This window comes from Pleurodeles waltl, chromosome 2_2 (assembly GCF_031143425.1).
Source record: "Pleurodeles waltl isolate 20211129_DDA chromosome 2_2, aPleWal1.hap1.20221129, whole genome shotgun sequence".
Taxonomy (NCBI): Eukaryota; Metazoa; Chordata; class Amphibia; order Caudata; family Salamandridae; genus Pleurodeles; species Pleurodeles waltl.
In genome coordinates, this window is record NC_090439.1 from 927307712 (window position 1) to 927331854 (window position 24143).

The 24143-nt window shown below is 45.2% G+C and overlaps 1 protein-coding gene across 1 annotated transcript; it reads left to right on the plus strand.

Annotated features, from left to right (window-relative positions):
- The first annotated feature begins 12746 nt into the window (after window positions 1-12746).
- On the plus strand, window positions 12747-17423 carry LOC138282763 (uncharacterized). Its single transcript, XM_069220637.1, has 2 exons — window positions 12747-15242; window positions 15769-17423. Exons 1-2 carry the CDS (start codon window positions 14113-14115, stop codon window positions 15851-15853), a joined length of 1215 nt encoding a protein of 404 aa, XP_069076738.1. The 5' UTR covers window positions 12747-14112; the 3' UTR covers window positions 15854-17423.
- The last annotated feature ends 6720 nt before the right edge of the window (window positions 17424-24143 follow it).

A 24143-nucleotide genomic window follows, 5' to 3' on the forward strand; every position in this document is an offset into this window, starting at 1 on the left:
TTCAACACGCCCGGGGGCCGGAGCAGACAGTGTCAGCACAAGTAAAGGGCAGGAGCCCTTTAAATCCCTTCCAGTGTCAGCACAAGTAAAGGGCAGGAGCCCTTTAAAATCCCTTCCAGCGCTCCCGCCTCGGGGGACACGCTTTCAACACGCCCGGGGGCCGGAGCAGCCATTGTCAGCACAAGTAAAGGGCAGGAGCCCTTTAAAATCCCTTCCAGCGCTCCCGCCTCGGGGGACGTGCTTTCAACACGCCCGGGGGCCCGGAGCAGCCAGTGTCAGCACAAGTAAAGGGCAGGAGCCCTTTAAATCCCTTCCAGCGCTCCCGCCTCGGGGGACGCGCTTTCAACACGCCCGGGGGCCGGAGCAGCCAGTGTCAGCACACGTAAAGGGCAGGAGCCCTTTAAAATCCCTTCCAGCGCTCCCGCCTCGGGGGACGCGCTTTTAACACGCCCGGGGGCCGGAGCAGCCAGCGTCAGCACAAGTAAAGGGCAGGAGCCCTTTAAAATCCCTTCCAGCGCTCCCGCCTCGGGGGACGCGCTTTCAACACGCCCGGGGGCCGGAGCAGCCAGCATCAGCACAAGTAAAGGGCAGGAGCCCTTTAAATCCCTTCCAGCGCTCCCGCCCAGCGGGACGTGCGCGGGTGGCACCCGGGCAAAGCCCGGGCCAAGGGCAGGCCCGTCCTGTGCCCGTCAGAGACCGGAGGAGGCTGGGCTGGGCCCCCCCTCTTTCATTTGCAGCAAGGAGCCTAGCAGTCACCTAAGAGAAACTGTACAGTTTATCTGAGCAGCTCTGTTCATCACTATAGCTGTATTACCAACAGGCCCTTTCAAGCTCCTCTCTGTTAGTGGTGGCCTTAACCCGGAGGGCCCTACTCAAACAAGTATCTAGTCAGAGAGCGAGACGCTGTTATTCTCCGGAAGAAGCTTGGCAGGCAGGGCCAGTTACTCCAGTGGCAGGACATCCAATATACAAGTAAGAGAGTTATTTTCCTTTTCTTTCCTCTTGCATTTGTATTTATTGATTCTACGGGTGTTTTTTCATTATGGGGAAAAGGAAGGCTACAGATTTACCGGCGCAAGCTAAGGGAACTAAAATAGCGAAAAATCGCTCAAATAGATCTCTAAATTCGGGCATATCTAATAAGCCAAATCCACTTGATGAAATTGACCTCTTAGTCAAAGAAGTCGAGTCTGTGTTAGGTACTCACACCACGGGGATAAACAACTCAAGGAAAGCCCCCCCCAAGGACAGGAAAATCTCAGAGATATTTATAAAGAAGGGGGAAAAGACTCCTTTAGATGCAACAACAGGGGTTGAGGGGGGTGGGGCTCCGCACATTTGCAGAGACCCCACTCCAAAACCCACCTTTAGTATAGAGAGTCCTCTAATACCCCAGGGGGGTTCCCCATATGTACCAAATACTCTGTCTTTTCTCCCGTTGAGCCCGGTGATTAAAGTGGTTCCAAGTTTATTGTGCACTAATCGCTTTGAACCACTGCTGGCAACAGAGGACCCGCATGTGCCTGCGAGCGCGATCACGCCTGTAATTGGAATATGTAATTCCAGTGCTATTCCATTGATCTCTCAGCCCGATTCGGGAGACAATGAACCAGCAGCTTGTAGAGGCAATCTGGCTAAAGTTCTCCAGAGAGTTGATGAAGTTAAGGGACTGATTCTGGTATTAATAGATCTTTTGAAGAGTAATCTTGTGCATCAGCATGGGAATAACTGTGCTTGCGAAGGGACTTGTAGGGTTTGTGGAGAGGTCAGAGAGGTAGAAGTATTCCCCTCCTCTGCCCCAAACAAGGGGGCTGAGCCGAAGGTTAATTCTTGTCTCCCCGTCAGAGGGGGGACAATTCCACAAGGGAGGGAAGTTAATCGCCGCAACCCTACTAAAGATAACCTGAGGCCCAAAGGGAGGGCTGAAAATGTGCCCAGAAACGGGGATTGTTTAGGGAATTGGGCGATTAATTCCACCAGTGGTAGAGTCAGAGATAGGATCAATGGATCCGACCCCCCTGAAATTGGCCAAGGGGACGATTCCACACAATCTTCTAATAGGCCATACAAAATTTATTACAATAGCAATTCTCCCGGTAACAATATTGAGAACACAGCTAATAAAGAACAAGATTTGTGCACAAACTATGGAACAAATAAAATCTATCTTACTAATGTTCCAAAACTATTGCCAGGGTCAGTTGAGAACCAAGCCTCCTTGATTAATAAAGTCATACACTGGATACGCTCCCGACGAAGTTGCCTCTCTGTCATTCGTTCGGATATAACATCGGCCTAGAGGAACAGCATCTTAGGGACCAACTTTGACATAATTACTATTAATTTTCAAGATGAGACTATAGTGACTCAACTAATGGAATTTGACTCTCGCACCTACTTGAACAGAGCAGCAACCATGGGGGGGATAAGATTTATGATAAACCCACACAATCATGGACCAGAAAACGGACTGGATGGACCAGATGGCTTAACTAGCTCCTGTGGAGGTGTTGTATATAAAGCAGCTACCGATTTTGGGCCGCTGCCTGCTTCTGTATGACTGACTCCTGAACCAGTGACTCATGTGATGGCCAGCCCCAAGGTCCTACATTTAAAGGGGAATAATAGAGTACCAACATCTGATATTTGTACCAATGACCTGGGCCCAGGGGACGTAGGTAGTACAACTGTGGTGACAAACAAAGGCAAATGTACATTAGAACTCATGTCCTGGAACCTTGCTGGGTTGGCAAAGAAACTAGATGATAGTGAATGGGCCTTTTTTATCAAGGATATAGATGTTTGTCTCTTTCAAGAAACTTGGGCAGAGGATGCTACTATTATAGATGGATTTCTTTCATTTAGTGTTCCTGCTATACCCTCAGAGAAGGGGTTGGGCCGGGCGAAAGGTGGGCTGTCACTACTTGTTAACAAGAATCTGCAGTGTGATTACAAGCTTTTGGAAATTGATTCTGTAGATTTAGAAGCCATGTGTATTACGTTAAAAAAAACTCTATCAATTGTTATTGTTAATGTTTATATACGATCGGTCTCATGTAGTTCCGAGTCTCATACCTTGGCTATTTTGTCCGAATTCGTGGGAAGCCTTCACCCCTCGACTATTTTAATTGGAGCCGGAGATTTTAATTGTACCTTTGAACCCTCTACCCTTATTAATGACCTAACTGACGAAGAGGATGAGCTGTGGGGGATCCCGCTGCTTTCTATTACTCTGCCCAGCAAAAAATCTTGGGTGGCCACACAATTAGCCTTATTATGTTTAAAACATGGCCTTAAGGCCTGCAATGGCAGGACGCCATCTGATATGAACATTGCACCTACGTTCAAAAGGGGCAATTCCACAAGTACTATAGATTATTTCTTAGTTGATGTTAGGTTATGGCCCCACCTGGAAGATATGGAAGTAATAGTGAGAAGTGATAGTGACAACTTTCCCCTGCTTCTAACACTTTCTGGAGAAATGTTCAGGAGAACACACAATAATCATGCTACAATAATCCTGCCATTATGCTGGAACAATAAATTTACTAAGGTTACTTGGCTAAAAGGGATGTCTAATCCATATCAAATCAGAGCAATATACCAAATCTTTTTAAATAACTTGGCCGAGTTCGAAGAACAGACTGTAGGGAACATTCCGATTCTAAAAATCCATGATAATATGGCTATTCAGCTACGTTTTTTTTTTAATCAAGCAAGGCGGTCAAAGCCATGTGAAGGAAAAGGGGCACGCAAGGGATGGTTTGATGAGAGGTGTTCAAAGGCTAAGTCTGGGCTTAAAGCAGTATTAATGTCTGGTTCCCAGGGGGAGATCAAGCAAGCTAGGCCTCTATATAAAGAAACTGTGTCTAATGCAAAAAAACGGCGGGAGGACTCCCTGTGGCAGGAATTATTAAATGCTTCCAGAGAGAAGGACCATAAGCGCTTTTGGGAACTCCTGTCCAAAAGAGAAAATGGAGGTAGGAGTTGCCCCAGCAACCACATACAACCAGAAAGCTGGGTAGAACATTTTTCCACTCTTTATGCCCTACCAGAGGGCTTAATGGACAGCAATGTAGTCAACTCCTCACCTATGCTACTGGATTTGATCCCCAGCACGTTAGTTCATGTGGGGGCCCAGTGTATCCCCAAGGGGCATCTCAACTTTAAAGTAGAAGAAACCCTTGAGGCTATAAATAGTCTGAAACTTGGCAAAGCACCCAGACCGGACAACCTCCCTGGAGATCTGTATAAATCCGAACCAAATATCTGGTCCTGGTATATTAATGCCATTTCAAATAGCATAGCTGCAGGGGGACAAATCCCGGGCACATGGAAGGGGGCTGAAATTGTACCCATCTACAAAAAAGGAAACGCTAACCTTCCAGCCAACTACAGGCCAATTAGCCTTATAGATAACGTGCAAAAGATTTTTGCTAAACAAATTCTACAGAGGCTAACTAGCTGGGTTGAGGAGCGTCAAATTCTTTCTCATCTACAGGCCGGGTTCCTTGCCAAAACTAGCACGGTAGACCAGGTCTTTCGACTGGCTATATTGTACTGGAAATATGTCCTTATCGCCAAGCAATGTCTATATGTAGTATTCATAGACCTGCGATCTGCTTTTGATCTGGTTTCAAGAGCTAAATTATGGGAAGTGCTGGGCAGACTGGGAGTTCCAGAGGACCTACTACTCCTGCTAAAACGTTTGCATGAAAACACTTATGCCCAAGTGAGGTGGGCGAACAAGGCGAATTGACAGAACAGATCCCAATTAGAAGGGGAGTCCGTCAAGGTTGTGTGCTAGCCCCTCTATGATTTACTTTATTTATTAATGAAGTAGTGAAGGCTGTGTCCATATGCCAGAATGACGCACCCTCCTTGAATACACAAAAAATTCCTATCCTGCTTTTCGCAGATGATTCGCTCCTCATTTCCAAGACACCGATGGGGTTACAAATCCTTGGTGATCGATTTTACTCATTTTGTCGCGATCACGGGTTGGAGGTTAACATTGACAAAACAAAACTAATGGTGCTATCCAAAGGGCCTAGTAAAAGATGTTCCATCCACATCGATGGAGTTTTCCTGAAGGAAGTTAGCTCTATAGATTATTTAGGACTCAGGTTTACTAGTAAACTATCATTGGAAGAGCAGATCACAAAAAGTGCAGGGTTGTTACAACATAGAGCTTCGTCCATATTGCGCTTTTACCAGGGCTCTTTTGCAAAAGCTGTTTCTCCAGCATTGAAGATTTATATAGCCAAGGCACAAGGTGCAGCTCTGTTGCTCCAACTGTATCTCCAACTGTATCAAGATCTCAGTGGGAGAAAACAACTTTGCGAGGGCCTTGATAGCGTGTCCACGCTCCACACCCCTGCTCCCAATATTTTTGGATCTGGGGTTAAGTCGAGCAGCAGATTTGGCTACTTTAAGACCTCTCCTGTACTGGATCAGGTTGTGGACTACCCCTGAATTAGATATATATAAGATCTCATTACTTGACCTATTAAATTGTCAAAATGCCAATACTGTCCCTTGGATTTGTCATGTGTCCCATTGGTTCCGTTTGCTGGGCTTGGGTGACTATTGGGAAAATCCCCGCAAATTAGAGAGACAGGACAAAAATGTTTTAAAGTTAACTTATTGGTCTTATGTCAGGGATAATAACATAACCTGTAAATCTCATGGCCGTTTAACTAACCTTTTCACTGATCTTAAATGGACTCCAAAGTTTGAAGCCTATTTGGACATTATACCGGATCTGCACGGCAAAAGCCTATATGCAAGGTTTCGTTTTGGATCCCTGCCCCTGATGTCATTGATTCACAGGTGGGGGCCGATTGGTCTCCCTGATATATGCCCCGCTTGTGGCAGTACCTCCGAAACCATTGAACATTTAATGTTCTTTTGTCCAGCTTATGCGAACCCGCGATCAAAATGGATTCGCAACACTTGTAGGGCTATGGGATTTAAGATCTGTTCCTTGGCTCTACGGGTGTTAAAAAGTCATAATTCAGCTGATGTAATTCTCCCTGTGAGTAAGTATTTAGTAACAGCATGGCGCATGCGTTGCCACTTCCAAAAAGCAACTTGAGGTTATTATCTCTTCTTAGAGCTTTTATGTGTAATTTGAGCTTTTATTGTTTTAGTGTTTTTCAATGACTTCAAATAATTTATTAATTTGTAGTTGCTGTATCTTATCAAAATGATTATTTATTCTTGTATTTTCGCTAGTTGGTTTTATGTGCTTTTATGGTCAATTGATCGAAATAAAGCTGTGTACTACTAATGGTTTGTCTCTTTGAAAGCTTGCCATAGGTGTCGAGTGCAGAGTGATAGGTGTTACAGTTATGATAGTAGCTTGAGGTTGGTTCTTTTGAAGATTCAGTGTTTTGGAGATTTGGATTTTGTTTTCAAAATGACATTTGTAGAGAAAATGATGTTCCCTTAAGCCTAGAAATTACTTTCCTGGATCCTGCTAGTGGTGTTGGGTATGTTCCTGGTGTTCTAGAGATAGAGTGAGTGAAATAGGTTGCGCTTGCACAGCTTATGCAAATAGCAGGTGGTTAGTGACATATGTGAGAATTTAGGGAGTTTGCGTACTCCAAAGGAAGTTTTAGTAGGAGTGTGCGTACTCTGCAGTTTGAGAGTAGGGAAGTCGTCGAACTTCACATGTGTGTAGCGCTTTGTACTCAAAAAGTGTCCATGTGGTTGTTGATGTACAGACCCTGCATGGTCTAAGACTCCAGAGCATATTGAAAAGTGTATGAGACACTTAGTTATATGTTGTGATCTGTCTGGTTTAGTAGGTTGATCGGGCGTGGTCAAAAAGTCAGTGTGTGAGTTAAAGTGGGTGAGAGGAAATTTCGACTGAGATTTGGTGAGTCCTATATGCACCAGGACAGACCCATTGATCAGTTGAGAGTAAAATTTGCGGATCGAATCTTGCTTGAGGATCTGGGAGACCGAGAAAGAGGAATGGCTGCATGAGCAAAAGGGCCATCAGTTAAAATTTGTAAGGTTTCTCAAGCAATTGAGTTACCTTTCCTGTAGTAAACCAGCAAATTTGTGTAGGTTTTCGTTTTTTGGTTAGTGCTCTCAATATTTTGCATTAGTTTTGAGTGGATTGGAGTTTAGGAGGATGAGCCTCAAGACTTTGTCAGCTGCAGTACGTGTGAGTGTAACGTCATTGGAACAGCGCTGGGATATGTTGGTGGGTGAGAAGGGTTGCGCACGGATTGGCAGCCGTCCGTGAGAAGCGATTGGTTGAGAACGTGGGTGAAAGGAATCCTGGGAGTAAAAGTAATTTCCTGATTTGATTCAAATAAACAAAAGTAGAAAAGATTAAGTTCTTCAAGGCATTGAAAAGTGCCCTTAGGGCAGATACGTATATTAGAGCGAGTGTAGGAGAGCCTACCCCGGCAGAGGGTACTCCGGCTTACATTGTAATGAAGGAACGAGGTGTTGCCCCATGTCTTTGGCTAAAGCAATGGTGCAAGTTGACAGAGAAAAATTGGAGTTTTCCTGGGAATGGGACATTTAATTTGAGGATTTTGGAGCAATTGTGGACGGCGCTGTATGAATCAAAGCCCCTTCCGAGACCAGCACAGTTTGAGGCACTGGCAGCTAGACAGCAACAGCAAATGAAATTTGAGAAAAGAATGAGGATAGTAGAAAATACTTTAGCGGAAGCAAGATGGGATTGGGAACAGAATAAATGGAGATCATTGACTTTGCAGGATGTTAAGTTGTTTCTAGCTATTATGCAGGAGGATGAGACAGAAGGAAAGAAAGCAATTAGAAAAACTAATAAAAGTCCGTCTGAGAGTAAGGAGGCAAGAAAGTCTTCCATAGTAGAGGAGGAAATGATGCTGATGATCGTGTTACAAAGATACTGAGAGACTGACCACCACCGTATACGGTGCAAGAGAGTGGTCCGAGTACCAGTGTTGATCCAACAGCCCCGGCACAGGCAGCGGGGACAGGGAGTCCGGTACAGGTTAATGCCAACCTGACACAGGGTGCAGTGCAAAGTAGTCCTAATGTGTTGACTACTCCTGTAGTTCAGAGACAGATGCGGCCGCCCCAGATACAGAGAATTTATCCTGATGTGCTTATTCTAGAGATGACTTCGAACTTAGTGGTGCCTATGGAGCAAATGGTTCCGAGACCAATGCTGGTCCAGACTGAACCAACTCTAATCTTGTTGCCCCAAGTGCAGCCACAGGGGATGCCAAGATTTAAGCCATTGACAGGGACACAGTCAGACTTGACTCCGGTAATGAATCTAAGTATGGGAGTCACTCTTTCACAGAGTATAGGTGCTAGAGGAGCCCAGGATGCAATATCGCTTCCGATTACTGTTGGTCCAGCGGTACCATTATTTGCGCAAAAGAAACCACTTATGAGTGAACAAGGAGCAATGTCTCAGAGTCTAATGAGGAGGGGATCAAGTGAACAAGTTAAGGTAGTTTCTTCCGTGGGTCAGACTTTTGATAGATCGAGATCACTGTTAGATCTTAGTCCACTTGTTGCACTACCAGATTCTGTGACTGTACCAAATGCAGGTCAGAGCTTGAAATTATTGACACCGCAGACTCAGAATGCAGTGGTATAGCAGGTGCCACCGGTCCACACAAGTAACATTTTGTTACAGGGACTGACAGCTCAGCAGTTGACTGAATGGTTAGACAAGCTGAATACCCCCACAGAATGCCTCTAAAGGCGAGGAGCAATTGAATTGTGTCATATTAAGCATAGAGGCAGGTGAACTAGTTGAGGGAACAATGGGGTAAATAGATTAGAGTCTTACACAGAAGCAGAGTTGAGATACTTATGGCAGATTTGGCAGAGAGGCATGGCACAGAAATTGAGAAAATGAAGCATTTGAAGAGAAGTTACAGATTAGATTTCGAGGCAAAGGATTTTGAACACATGAGGTCAGCTGGAATGAAGGCTCACCTTAAAGAACTATTGCAGAGTGCTCTGGTTTGGGGAGCATTAGAGAAGTGGGAAGGCAGATGGGTAAAGAAAAGAGACAAGAGGAAAAGAGATTCTCTAGAAGTGACTGAGAATGTACAACAGGACAAAGATGCAGTGAAGATTTTACCAATGAGGGAAATCCCAGGGGGTAATTTTGTTCATGTTCCTTGGAGTAGGATGAGATTTTGTCATTTACGAATGATTGCCCAAAATTGAGAGAGATGCCAGTAGAGTGGTATCAGCAGACAGACAGATTTGTGAAACTTGTGAAGTGTTTGTGGGAGGACTTGAACACATTACTGGAGCTAGTGGTTCCAGCTGACTTATGGGTCGAGTGTAAGAGGACTGTAGACTGGTCAACAAGTGAACCGAATAGAGATAAGAATACAGGTGCACCATCTCCTGAGGTAATGAAATATTACTAAAAAATGATTGAGTTTTTGAAAACAAGGATTTCGCCCAAGAATATTGATTGGCAGAGGATTGACAGAACAGTGCAGGAAGCAAAGGAATCGATACACGCATACTATGAGAGATTGTTAAAGGCGTTCAAGGAGTATAGTGGCAAAGAAGCAATTGACCCGAAAGACATGCTGCACTTTGTGTTCAGATTTGTAGAAGGACTGAGACCTGAAATAGGTCAGATGATTAAGAGTCATTTGATTTGCTGGCAAGCAAAGCCAATTGATGAGGTGTTGCAGTACGTGAAATACTGTAGTGATTAGATTGAGTTGAAGCAGAAAAAGTTGAAAGAGAAGGCGATGGTGATACAGATTAAGGCAGCTCAAACAGTAGTGCAAGGGAATTTTGTGTAGCAGATGCCGCAGCCGCAGGGAAATGTCATGTTTCAGCCTCAGATGGGAGATGGGTGTCGTGGAGGCAATATGAATCGTGGTCCAGATTTAACTACTGTAGTGGTTCAGAATGATGTGCAGGGGATGAAGAAGCTATTGCAGTGTCACATTTGCAGAGCCGTGGGACATTGGAAGCAGGAGTGTCCGATGATTGTGCATGAAGGTGTTGTTCAGCGAAGTAATGACATCATTACATTTCAAAATGTGAGAGGACCGAGATTAAGGGGTCCCAATGCAAATTTTCAGAATAATGTGAATCAAATGCAAAATTTCCAGCCCATGCAGCAGGTGCAAATGCCCTGTGCACAAGTGTCCCAGTTCCCGCCAATGCAGCAGCAAGTTCCCATGGTACCTAGAGAGCAAATGCAGATACCTCAAGCCCCGATGGAGCAGAAACAGATTATGGTTTCTCAACAGATCACAGGTCAGAGACAAGACAGAAGTAGTAACACAGTGCACCAATTCCCGTTACACAGTGAGAATTAAATAAATGGTGAATGGATGAGTGACAGTTCAGATGAGGAGTCATGTGTGCTTGCGACCTCTTTAGAAGTAGATCAAAGAAGACCCTATGTGAGGGGTGTTAGAAATGGGGTCTTTGGTTGACAGTCAGGTTACTCCCTGTTCAAGCAAGGACCATCACTCTAGTCAGGGTAAAAGAGAATCACCCTCAGCTAACCCCTGCTTACCCCCTTGGTAGCTTGGCAGAGCAGTAGGCTTAACTTCAGAGTGCTAGGTGTAAAGTATTTGTACCAACACACAGAGGCCCTCATTCTGACCTTGGCGGGCGGCGGAGGCCGCCCGCCAAAGTCCCGCCGTCAGGTTACCGTTCCGCGGTCGAAAGACCGCAGCGGTAATTCTGACTTTCCCGCTGGGCTGGCGGGCGGTCGCCTTCAGACCGCCAGCCAGCCCAGCGGGAAAGAGGCTTCCACGATGAAGCCGGCTCGGAATCGAGCCGGCGGAGTGGAAGCTGTGCGACGGGTGCAGTTGCACCCGTCGCGTATTTCACTGTCTGCGCAGCAGACAGTGAAATACATGTAGGGGCCCTCTTACGGGGGCCCCTGCAATGCCCATGCCAGTGGCATGGGCACTGCAGGGGCCCCCAGGGGCCCCGCGACCCCCCCTACCGCCATCCGGATCTCGGCGGTCCGACCGCCGGGATCTGGATGGCGGTAGGGGGGGTCGGAATCCCCGCGGCGGTGCAGCAAGCTGCGCCGCCGCGGAGGATTCAATGGGGCCGCGGTACACTGGCGGGACCCCGCCAGTGGTGCCGGTCCGACCGCGGCTTTACCGCCGCGGTCGGAATCCCCATTGGAGCACCACCGGCCTGTCGGCGGTGCTCCCGCGGTCCTCCGCCCTGGCGGTCAAAGACCGCCAGGGTCAGAATGAGGGCCAGAGTAACTTAATGAAAATCCTACAAAATGACACAACACCAGTTTAGAAAAATAGGAAATATTTATCTAAACAAGACAAGACCAAAACGAAAAAAATCCACAATACACAAGTCATCAATAAAAATGCAAAAAGAGTCTTTAAGTAGTTTTAAACACACACTAGCGCTGCTATCGTGAAAATGTACCTGGTGCGTGTCAAAAATAACCTCACACGGGCGAGTGCGCATCAAAAAGGGCTTGCGAGGCGTTGATTCCACTTACGAGCTGGACCGTGCGTCATTTCTCCTTTCACTGGGTCGGGGTGCATCGTTTCTTCTCTCCGCAGGAGAGAGGTGTGTTGATCCGGTCAGCATTCTCCGGTCCGGGCAGGCCTTATGTTGTGTTTCCACGCATAGCGGTACTTGAGTCGGAAATCCAGCCGCACGATGATCCAAAAACTCTGCATCGCGGGTTGTGATCTCCCAGCCTCCGTCAGCTATGCTGCGCGTCGTTTCTCCTGCTCCGTGTGTCAATTCTTCGGTCGCGTTTCCTGCGAGCATTGTTTCTCAGCTGCGGAGCCGGCGGTGCGTCGTTTCTTCAGCCGCAGATCAGAGTCGTGTCAATCTTTTCCCCGCACAGTGCTCTGTGCGTGGATTTCCTTGTCTTTAGGCTGCCAGCTTCTCATTTCAGGGTCCCAGGAACTGGATGGGCACCACAGGGCAGAGTAGGAGTCTCTCCAGAGACCCCAGGTGCTGGCAGAGAGAAGTCTTTGCTGTCCCTGAGACTTCAAACAACAGGAGGCAAGCTCTAGATCAAGCCCTTGAAGATTTCTTCTCAGGATGGAAGGCACACAAAGTCCAGTCTTTGCCCTCTTACTCTGGCAGAAGCAGCAACTGCAGGATAGCTCCACAAAGCACAGTCACAGGCAGGGCTCTTCTTCCTTTGCTCTTCAGCTCTTCTCCAGGCAGAGGTTCCTCTTGTTTCCAGAAGGGTTTCTAAAGTCTGTGGTTTTGGGTGCCCTTCTTATACCCAATTTCTCCTTTGAAGTAGGCCTACTTCAAAGTAAAGTCTCTTTGGAATGTGAAATCCTGCCTTGCCCAAGCCAGGCCCCAGAGACCCACAAGGGGGTTGGAGACTGCATTGTGTGAGGGCAGGCACAGTCCTTTCAAGTGTGAGTGACTACTCCTCCCCATCCTCCTAGCACAGATGGCTCATCAGTATATGCAGGCTGTAGGAAAGTACCATCTTGCCTGGCATGTTACCCCCATATTTCACTGTATATATGTTGTTTTAGTGTATGTGTCACTGGGACCCTGCCAGCCAGGGCCCCAGTGCTCATAAGTGTGCCCTGTATGTGTTCCCTGTGTGATGACTAACTGTCTCACTGAGGCTCTGCTAACCAGAACCTCAGTGGTTATGCTCTCTCTGCTTTCTAAATTGTCACTAACAGGCTAGTGACCAATTTCACCAATTCACATTGGCATACTGGAACACCCTTATAATTCCCTAGTATATAGTACTGAGGTACTGTCCTGCTATTTGATGGAGTTTTGTTTTGACCAATGACTTTGTGTTTCACCACTGCGCATATTAGTTGCTCAATGTTCACCAGTAGCACATGGTATGTTTTGTTCAGTTTAGCCGCCTATGGGCTTTGACATTGCATTAGTCATTACATTCTGTATTGTGCCTATTGGCTTTGACATGGCATTAGCCATTGCTTTCTGTATTCAGTTTAGCCGCCTATGGGCTTTGACATTGCATTAGCCATTACATTCTGTATTCTGCCTATTGGCTTTGACATGCTGTATCCAGTCTAGCCGCCTATTGGCTTTGACATTGCATTCCTATTGGCTTTGACATGATGTATTCAGTTTAGCTGCCTATTGACTTTGATATGCTATTAGATATTCTGCCTATTGGCTTTGACATGATATCATATATTACATTTTGTATTCAGCTTAACTGCCTATTGGCTTTGACATGATATTCAGCTCCGCTGCCTATTGGCTTTGACATGACACTAGACATTGCATTTTGTATTCAGCTCAGCTGCCTATTGCCTTTAACATGACATTGCATTTGATATTTAGGTTAGCTGCCCATTGCCTTTAACGTGGAGTTCTGTATTTTTCCAAGCTGTGTTTTTGCACCAGAGAACCAAGATGTTTTGCTCTCACAGTAGACTAGACCTGATAAGAGAGAGTACATGGGCGTTGTTTCTCTTCCCTTGAGCTTGGGAACAGGAGTAGTCTTGGAGACCTGGCCAGTCTCCAAAAGGCTTGCTCAGTTTCCCAGGTCTGAGAGGAGGGGGCACACCTTTGTAACGAATGTAACAGGCTGCAGAGAGTCAGATTCGAATCTGCCGGACCTCGTGCTGGAGCTTGGCGCCAGTTGCCAGCATCCCGTGTGGGTAGATGACACTCTTTCTCGCGGCTGACAGGGGTCTCAGCTTGCAGACCTTAGAAAGATGTAGCTGTAAATAGTTCCTACACGGTGAAGTATTTGTTTTGCTTTGCATTCAATATCTTATAAATATAACCTGCTGTGTATATTGCAAACTGATATATTTTGTTTGATTAACGCGGACTTGAAAGCTACTAATTCGTCATTCATTCATAAACATTGTGGTTGGGGAAGAATAAAATAACAATAAAAGTCTTCTTTGACCTCAGAAGTGCATTTCTGTTGTGTTATGTTAGTGCTTAGAAACTAAATAAGAGGAAAGCACTACAATTGGTACCTGGAGTCGTGGGGTCGGTCATTAAGAGGTGATTAAAAGGGGTTTGACGAGTTAGTAGATTTCTAAGTGCACACTTTAAAAGTGTAATTGTTTTTTGTTGTTTGGAGAATTACAGAAATTGTTTTCTGTTTGGAGAATCACAGTAGCACGGCAGACCATGTCTGAGAATACATGTGTTGATGAACTGCCTGATGGTGCTAAGAAAAACTGTGAATTGTTTTCTGTTTGGGGAATTACAGAAGAAAATGCATGTGTAGCTAAAAGGCCTGATAATGTTTTGAGAAATAATTCCTGTTGTATATATGTAGAAAACGTGTGTTTTGGAAGTAATGATGACAGAAAGGTCTGGATACCTTTATCTGCTTACAGAGAAATGCAGGAGAAATGTAGGAAGTTGGAACATGAAAATAGGAATTTACGTGAGCAAATTAGCCAGGATACGATAATTCAAAATTATGCTGAAAGTTATAAAAATGAAGAATCTTTCTTGTCCCATTCCAGTAATGAGGGGGTTAAGACAGCTCCGAGCTGCACTGAGTTTCCGTGTGAGCCAAGGTTTTTGGCAGCCAAAATGCATTCCTTAACTGATAACAGGGACGAGAATGTGATTTACAAGTTACCGTTGCAAAATGCACAAGTAAAACGAAGGATTTTAGAGCAAGACACCCCGAGTTTCATTAGTTTGTTTGATTTTTGGAAAAAGAATAGCCCTCATTTGAGAGAAATCCTAACACTTTTGTACATGGTCACTGTGAAAAATAATATGCAGCTGCGCGCTTGTGATTTGGCAAATGAAATAATGCAGACTTTAGGTTTCTGCGCAGTGCAAGAAGGAAAAACTGATGTACATGTAACTCAAGAACAAGGAAAGAAAATAGTGCCCCTAGCTAGAATCATACAATGGATCTGGTACTTGCAAGACAGGGCTAGAGTACCACAGGTAAAAGAATTACCGGTGAAATTGTGTGCACCATTTGAATTCGTGTTCACTGAAGATAAAAAGCATGTTTGTTTTACTAATGATTCATTGACTGAAATGTTGTTTTCTGGCACCGTAGAAGGAACAGCGTTGTATAATGTGTGTCAGATTTTAAAGCAAGAGCTACATGAGATGTGTCATTTTTATGCTGATTTTTGGTTCTTTGATAATGTTTTAGCACCTAACTGGTTCAATTACCTTGCAGATGTTAATGAGAAAAATGCAGAGAGAGAAGTGTTCACCCAGAATTCTGCCTTAGTGGGGATGGCTATGTGGGTGCCCCAGAAATGTGAAAAGGCCACTTACAGGTGGGCAGAGATGAGAGAGATGCACATTCCCCTAGATTTGATAAAAACTGTGCAGCACGCACAAAAGCAATCTGTCATGCAAGCAGTCACAGAGCAGTTGGGGAGAGGAAAGTTACCAAAACAGAAATGGCAAATTGATCAGGTTTTAGGGAGAGTGATTGCTGCAAATTACCAAGGAAAAATCGAAATTATGCTGATACCTAGAAAAGAATCTGATTCATTCATACAAATTGGAGACAGAATGGCCCAAATTGACAAAAGTGCAGTGAATGGAGGTTTGGTAAAGAATGAGTCTGCCCCAGCCCTTCTGACAGTGCAAGAAAAGGGAAGCTGTGGCGCAGCAGATAAAAACCTCAGTGCTGATGTGTGGGCTGAAGCCCCAAGTGATCCTCCAGAACCTGCAGAAAATATAACAAAGGGCCTCAAAAACGTCCTGCTGATTATAAAACAGGGAAAGAAAGAGGAAGGGTGCAGTTTAAATGAAAAATGTTATTTGCAAGAAAAGTCATACTTGTTTCTTTTGCAGATCCTACCACGTTTCGCCACTGTCCCTGAGTGTGCTGTGTGGTCCCCCTTCCGGTGTGTGCGTGTGGGGTCGGGGAAGGGACTGAATCCCCAACCTGAACCTGGCTGAGTAAAGTGCCAGCACCATGGATCCATTTTGCGCAAACTGCGCCTTCAGTTCAAGTTCAACTTGTTTGCTGTGTTTTTTTTTTTTTTTCCCTCTCGTATGGAACTCTGACTTTTGCTTATCTTCCAGAAAACCTTTCAGGTGGACCGTGCACCTTTACATGAGCAGAACTCATGCCACATCAAATTGCTAACACTGTTGAATTAGAGACTCATTCAGAAAAAAAAAAAATAATAAATTGCCCAGTCTTTTCTATGTAGATGTATCTGATGTGAAAGGTTATGAGATCAATGTGTTAATTCACTTCTATTGCTTTACAGGGATTGTTTTGATCATTCAAATCTGATTGGCTGATAATGGTTTTTTTTGTGCTGATGTTTTTTTGTTTGTTTGAAATATGAGATATGTGAAACAAAAATTCATTGGTCAAAGGGCGGAATGTCCTGCTATTTGATGGAGTTTTGTTTTGACCAATGACTTTGTGTTTCACCACTGCGCATATTAGTTGCTCAATGTTCACCAGTAGCACATGGTATGTTTTGTTCAGTTTAGCCGCCTATGGGCTTTGACATTGCATTAGTCATTACATTCTGTATTGTGCCTATTGGCTTTGACATGGCATTAGCCATTGCTTTCTGTATTCAGTTTAGCCGCCTATGGGCTTTGACATTGCATTAGCCATTACATTCTGTATTCTGCCTATTGGCTTTGACATGCTGTATCCAGTCTAGCCGCCTATTGGCTTTGACATTGCATTCCTATTGGCTTTGACATGATGTATTCAGTTTAGCTGCCTATTGACTTTGATATGCTATTAGATATTCTGCCTATTGGCTTTGACATGATATCATATATTACATTTTGTATTCAGCTTAACTGCCTATTGGCTTTGACATGATATTCAGCTCCGCTGCCTATTGGCTTTGACATGACACTAGACATTGCATTTTGTATTCAGCTCAGCTGCCTATTGCCTTTAACATGACATTGCATTTGATATTTAGGTTAGCTGCCCATTGCCTTTAACGTGGAGTTCTGTATTTTTCCAAGCTGTGTTTTTGCACCAGAGAACCAAGATGTTTTGCTCTCACAGTAGACTAGACCTGATAAGAGAGAGTACATGGGCGTTGTTTCTCTTCCCTTGAGCTTGGGAACAGGAGTAGTCTTGGAGACCTGGCCAGTCTCCAAAAGGCTTGCTCAGTTTCCCAGGTCTGAGAGGAGGGGGCACACCTTTGTAACGAATGTAACAGGCTGCAGAGAGTCAGATTCGAATCTGCCGGACCTCGTGCTGGAGCTTGGCGCCAGTTGCCAGCATCCCGTGTGGGTAGATGACACTCTTTCTCGCGGCTGACAGGGGTCTCAGCTTGCAGACCTTAGAAAGATGTAGCTGTAAATAGTTCCTACACGGTGAAGTATTTGTTTTGCTTTGCATTCAATATCTTATAAATATAACCTGCTGTGTATATTGCAAACTGATATATTTTGTTTGATTAACGCGGACTTGAAAGCTACTAATTCGTCATTCATTCATAAACATTGTGGTTGGGGAAGAATAAAATAACAATAAAAGTCTTCTTTGACCTCAGAAGTGCATTTCTGTTGTGTTATGTTAGTGCTTAGAAACTAAATAAGAGGAAAACACTACAGGTACCCAGGGTATTGGGGTTCCAGGAGATCCCTATGGGCTGCAGCATTTCTTTTGCCACCCATAGGGAGCTCTGACAATTCTTACACAGGCCTGCCACTGCAGCCTGAGTGAAATAATGCCCACATTATTTCACAGCCATTTTACACTGCACTTAAGTAACTTACAAGTCACCTACATGTCTAACCTTCACCTGGTGAAGGTTGGGTGCCAAGTTACTTAGTGTGTGGGCACCCTGGCACTAGCCAAGGTGCCCCCACATCGTTCAGGGCAAATTCCCCGGACTTTGTGAGTGCGGGGACACCATTACACGCGTGCACTATACATAGGTCACTACCTATGTATAGCGTCACAATGGTAACTCTGAACATGGCCATGTAACATGTCTAAGATCATGGAATTGTCACCCCAATGCCATCCTGGCATTGGGGAGACAATTCCATGATCCCCGAGTCTCTAGCACAGACCCGGGTACTGCCAAACTACCTTTCCCGGGGTTTCACTGCAGCTGCTGCAGCTGTCAACCCCTCAGACAGGTTTCTGCCCTCCTGGGGTCCAGCCAGGCCTGGCCCAGGAAGGCAGAACAAAGGACTTCCTCAGAGAGAGGGTGTTACACACTCTTCCTTTGGAAATAGGTGTCAGGGCTGGGGAGGAGTAGCCTCCCCCAGCCTCTGGAAATGCTTTGATGGGCACAGATGGTGCCCATCTCTGCATAAGCCAGTCTACACCGGTTCAGGGATCCCTCAGCCCTGCTCTGGCACAAAACTGGACAAAGGAAAGGGGAGTGACCACTCCCCTGACCTGCACCTCCCAGGGGAGGTGCCCAGAGCTCCTCCAGTGTGCTCCAGACCTCTGCCATCTTGGCAACAGAGGTGCTGCTGGCACACTGGACTGCTCTGAGTGGCCAGTGCCAGCAGGTGGCGTCAGAGACTCCTCCTGATAGGCTCTTACCTGTGTTGCTAGCCTATCCTCCTTCCTAAGTAGCCAAACCTACTTTTCTGGCTATTTAGGGTCTCTGCTTTGGGGAATTCTTTAGATAACGAATGCAAGAGCTCATCAGAGTTCCTCTGCATCTCTCTCTTCACCTTCTGCCAAGGAATCGACCGCTGACTGCTCAGGACTCCTGCAAAACCGCAACAAAGTAGCAAAGACGACTACTGAAACCTTGTATCGCTGATCCTGCCGCCTTCTCGACTGTTTTCCTGGTGGTGCATGCTGTGGGGGTAGTCTGCCTCCTCTCTGCACTAGAAGCTCCGAAGAAATCTCCCGTGGGTCGACGGAATCTTCCCCCTGCAACCGCAGGCAACAAAAGACTGCATCACTGGTCCTCTGGGTCCCCTCTCAGCATGACGAGCGTGGTCCCTGGAACTCAGCAACTTTGTCCAAGTGACTCCCACAGTCCAGTGACTCTTCAGGCCAAGTTTGGTGGAGGTAAGTCCTTGCCTCCCCACTCTAGACGCATTGCTGGGTACCGCGTGATTTGCAGCTGCTCCGGCTCCTGTGCACTCTTCCAGGATTTCCTTTGTGCACAGCCAAGCCTGGGTCCCCGACACTCTAACCTGCAGTGCACAACCTCCTGAGTTGTCCTCCGGTGTCGTGGGATCTCCTTTTGTGACTTCGGGTGAGCTCCAGTTCACTCTTCTTCGTAGTGCCTGTTCCAGCACTTCTGCGGGTGCTGCCTGCTTCTGAGAGGGCTCCTTGTCTTGCTGGATGCTTCCTCTGTCTCCTCACGCAAGTGGCGACATCCTGGTCCCTCCTGGGCCACAGCAGCATCCAAAAACCCTAACCCCAACCCTTGCAGCTAGCAAGGCTTGTTTGCGGTGTTTCTGCGTGCTTCTACATGACGTGGGACATCCATCCTCCAAAGGGGAAGTTTCTAGCCCTCTTCGTTCTTGCAGAATCCACAGCTTCTACCATCCAGTGGCAGCTTCTTTGCACCCTCAGCTGGCATTTCCTGGGCATCTGCCCAATCTCGACTTTGTCGCGACTCTTGGACTTGGTCCCCTAGTTCCACAGGTACTCTCGTCCAGAAATCCACTTTGGTTGTATTGCTGGTGTTGTTCTTTCTTGCAGAATTGCCCTATCACGACTTCTGTGCTCTCTGGGGAATATAGATGCACTTTACACCTACTTTTTAGGGTCTTGGGTTGGGCTATTTTTCTAACCCTCACTGTTTTCTTACAGTCCCAGCGACCCACTACGAGCTCACATAGGTTTGGGGTCCATACGTTATTCGCATTCCACTTTTGGAGTATATGGTTTGTGTTGCCCCTATACCTATGTGCTCCTATTGCAATACATTGTAATTTTACACTGCTTGCATTACTTCCTTTTGCTATTACTGCATATATTTGGTATTGTGTACATATATCTTGTGTATATTTGGCATCCTCATACTGAGGGTACTCACTGAGATACTTTTGGCATATTGTCATAAAAATAAAGTACCTTTATTTTTAGTATATCTGAGTATTGTGTTTTCTTATGATATTGTGCATATGACACCAGTGGTATAGTAGGAACTTTGCATGTCTCCTAGTTCAGCCTAAGCTGCTCTGCTATAGCTACATTCTATCAGTCTAAGCTGCTAGAAACACCTCTTCTACACTAATAAGGGATACTGGGACCTGGTACAGAGTGTAGGTACCCCTTGGTACCCACTACAAGCCAGGCCAGCCTCCTACACATACTACACCCCAGCTCCCTTTGTGTCACTGTCTATTGTGAGGTGCAACCAGCCCAACTGTCAAACTGACCCAGACAGGGAATCCACAAACAGGCAGAGTCACAGATATGGTATAAGCAAGAAAATGCCCACTTTCTAAAAGTGGCATTTTCAAACACACAATCTTAAAATCAACTTTACTAAAAGATGTATTTCTAAAGTGTGAGCTCAGAGATCCCAAACTCCTCATGTCCATCCACTCCCAAAGGGAATCTACACTTTAATCCAATTTAAAGGTAGCCCCCATGTTAATCTATGAGAGGGTTAGGCCTTGCAACAGTGAAAAACGAATTTAGCAATATTTCACTGTCAGGACATATAAAACACATTACTATATGTCCTACCTTAACCATACACTGCACCCTGCCCTGGGGGCTACCTAGTGCCAAACGTAGGGGTGTCTTACATGTCAGAAAAGGGAAGATTTAGGCCTGGCAAGTGGGTACACTTGCCAAGTTGAATTTGCAGTTAAAACTGCACACACAGACACTGCAGACATGATTACAGAGCTACTTAGGTGGGTGGCACAACCAGTGCTGCAGGCCCACTAGTAGCATTTGATATACAGGCCCTGGGCACCTCTAGTGCACTGTACTAGGGACTTACTAGTAAATCAGATATGCCAATCATGGATAAACTAATTACATACACATTTTGTATATGAGCACTTGCACTTTAGCACTTGTTAGCACACATAAGAGTGAAGGGTTGATAGTTGTCACTGTCAGCCAATTTTGGTGTGGCTTTACACCAGAAGGTCAGCAACACAAAGCAGGTGTGTCATACGTTGGCCTCCCAATTTGAGAGATGGCAGTTGATGGTGTCTAGCGCTTCCGACAGATCAGCAATGTACAGATTGAGCATAAGAGGCACCAGGAACACAACCGTGCTTCAACCGGATGTTTGTGGTGATCTTTCGTGGGATGCATGTACAGTTCGTCAGCTTTACCCTCACCCATGTATTTGAGTACAGCTGCTCAATAGCTCTCAGAAAGTTTGATGGGAGACCTCAGCGCCACAGTTTGCACCACGAGGACTCTCTAGGGATTAAAAGCAGCTTTGAAATCAATAAAACACAAAAAAAGCATGGAGCCGCTCCTAATTGCCTTGTCACGCATCTGGACCATCACCATTAAGTTTGTAGAGGTGCCACAATTATCTTTAAAGTCACACTGGTTCCTGGGGACGATCTGTCCTTCAATTGCTGATGCTTTTAAATTGTCAAGCAAAAGGCTTGCATACAGTTTGGTGTCATTGTCTATAGGTGCTATAAGGTGGTAATGGATAGGCTCTGAATTTAAATCTTCATTAAAGATCGATTGGATGAATGACCCTCACCAGGATTCTTGAATCCTATTTGACGCCTACCAGTATCCGAACACCTGAGAAAGTACCTTAGACCAAAACGAGGCATCTGCTGTGAAGAGAGGCCATTTGAACCAGTTGCCGCGACTTTCCTCAGTCTCGTCAATTTGAGTCTGCAAAGTTCCTCTATGTGTACAGGTCTGTTTCAGGATTCATTAATTTTCCTTTTGTTTCTAGTGGGTACTCTTGATATATTTGTATTGGTGATGATACATTAGGTCTGATGAACTCCCGAGAGCTGATTATTGAGAAGTGCAGTGTCAAACAAGAAATCCAGGCTGGTTTGTATTTATGTGCATTGGTACTTTTCTTGCCTCCGATTGAAATTTGATTGACCATTGACCAGAATAGTTTGGTGTTCCTCCTTCTACTCACATATAGGAGACATGCCGAAAAGTAATGGTGTTTTTTCAGATTTTAACAGCCAGATTGACCTTCTGAAATTTTCCTTTGATGTTTTTAGGTTTAATTTCACGAGATAGGAAGAAGGATTTTTAATAAAATTATGCATATTGCATTCACATCTCTTTTGAGGGCTTTCTGATTTCTAGTTGGTTTGAATGTATTAGTCCCTGACGTTTTATACTGCTGCGAGCAACAGGATGGAATTTTCTCAGTATTTGGTCAGCAAGAAAGTCCCAGTGCACAGTACGGGAGCTAACTGTTGTCCTTATTGTACTTTGTTGAGTTTTAATCCATTTTATTGCCTCCATTCTTATCATTGCGTCCCATTTAAGTCTTTTTTGTGATTTTCGGTGTGTACACTAGTGCTAGTTCAGGTGCAGCCTCCAGTTGGATGGCACAGATGGACAGTTGGATTTGTTGTGGTCTCTGGTTGCTGCTGAAACAGTCCCCAAGACGGAAGCTAGTGATGTTCCAAAAAAGGCAGCTGAGCACAGGGTGAGCACAGGGTGAAGTCATCATATGATACAGACTTCCCAGTTACACGTGTCCAATCTGGGATGTTGTCCCACTCAAATTTGCCATTTAATAGCCTGAGGTTAAGGCTTTCACAATCTGATATGAGGGTGAAATCTGTTGTGTTCCAGCAGGTTTTTGCTGAAACGTTTTTTACCTGAATTTGCCGATTTCCCTATCTTTGTTACCACTGAACAGATCTGTATTGAAGTCTCAGTTAGGAGGGTGTCAAGAAGTGGGTGTAATATTTTTTAGATGTTAAAAGCTATTTGCTAGCCTTTTTAATTGGGCCCCCTTCTCTGCTACACAAGGATAGATATAAACATTTATTATTAAGAGATTGTGATTCTCAGCACAAAGTTGCATGAAGAGTTTCTGTGCTTGGATCCATGCTTTCTTTAGCAAGATCTCCTCAATCATGACCTGCAGAGATGTTGAACTAAACATTGTTAAGCTGCCCACTGGCACTGCTGACTTTAATTGCTGTTTTTGGTGTTCAGTGTTTCCCATCAACAAAGCAGATGTTTGGGTCCAAGTTTCCCTAAGAATTAAGATTTCAAAATTTCTACAATATTCCATGATATCTTCATCTTCAAGCTTTTGCATGAGCCCAGTGATATTTCAATCAAGAATATAATGGTTGCAAATGCTCACTTCAGTTGGTCAAGGGCGTTTTTTAGACAGCATGGAGGCTGGCAGCAAGTTCAACTCCTTATATTGGCTAGCCAGATGAAGGGCAATTTCATCAAGACCTTGTGCCCCTTGAGCATTTTTTAGAACTGAGTGCATGGGAGGTTTAAGCTGACAGTCAGGCATGTCTGGATTTCCGTCAGGCCTTATTTTGGTTTAATCCTCCAGTCCTTTAGTAGTGTCCCCACGGTGCTGAAGGAATTAGATAGACAAGAAGTCTGAAGAGTTGCTGTACTTCGGGACAGGGATAGATTGTACTAATAAAATGGTGTTTCCACTGTCTAAAATATAATGGGGCCTCCTGGGTTTGATATTCCAGGACCCAAATCAACTTATTGCGCACAAGTAGTTGAGAAACGTGCACTGCAGTGTTGCCAGGGCTTAGGTCAGCAATAGAAAAAGGGTGCATTGTGATGCGATTTTAATAGCTTGTTCCTAGTCCCCTCTGTCAGGTGCTGGGGCCGGTCTTGCTGGAGAGTTGTTAGGCAGTGGGTCTGCTTGTGTTAACAGGGCCCCTTCCAGGTTTTACTTTGATGGTCCACTTAAATTCCCAAAGCCCCGTTAGTAAAGACAAGGCCTTGTGCTTGCCTTATAGGAAACTAGTGTTGCCTTGCACATGATCTGCAGTTGACGTGGACACTGTAGCAATATGGGATGGAGTGCTAAGCAGGGCATCATTAATGAGGCCTTGAGAACCTAGTTGATGGGGCCTCATCGCCCTCTATTACAGATTAATTTATGGTCTTAAATACATCTAAAGATGTTGCGTCAAGGAGAGATTTATACTTCTCTTGTTGGTGTTTGAAGAACATTAGGTACACCTTTCCCTGGTTTTCTAATTCTGAAGCTTTGAGCAATTTGTTGCATTGTTCCTAGAGTGTTTTCAGACTCAACTGCTCAGCTTCACCATTCTTTGATCATTTGGGT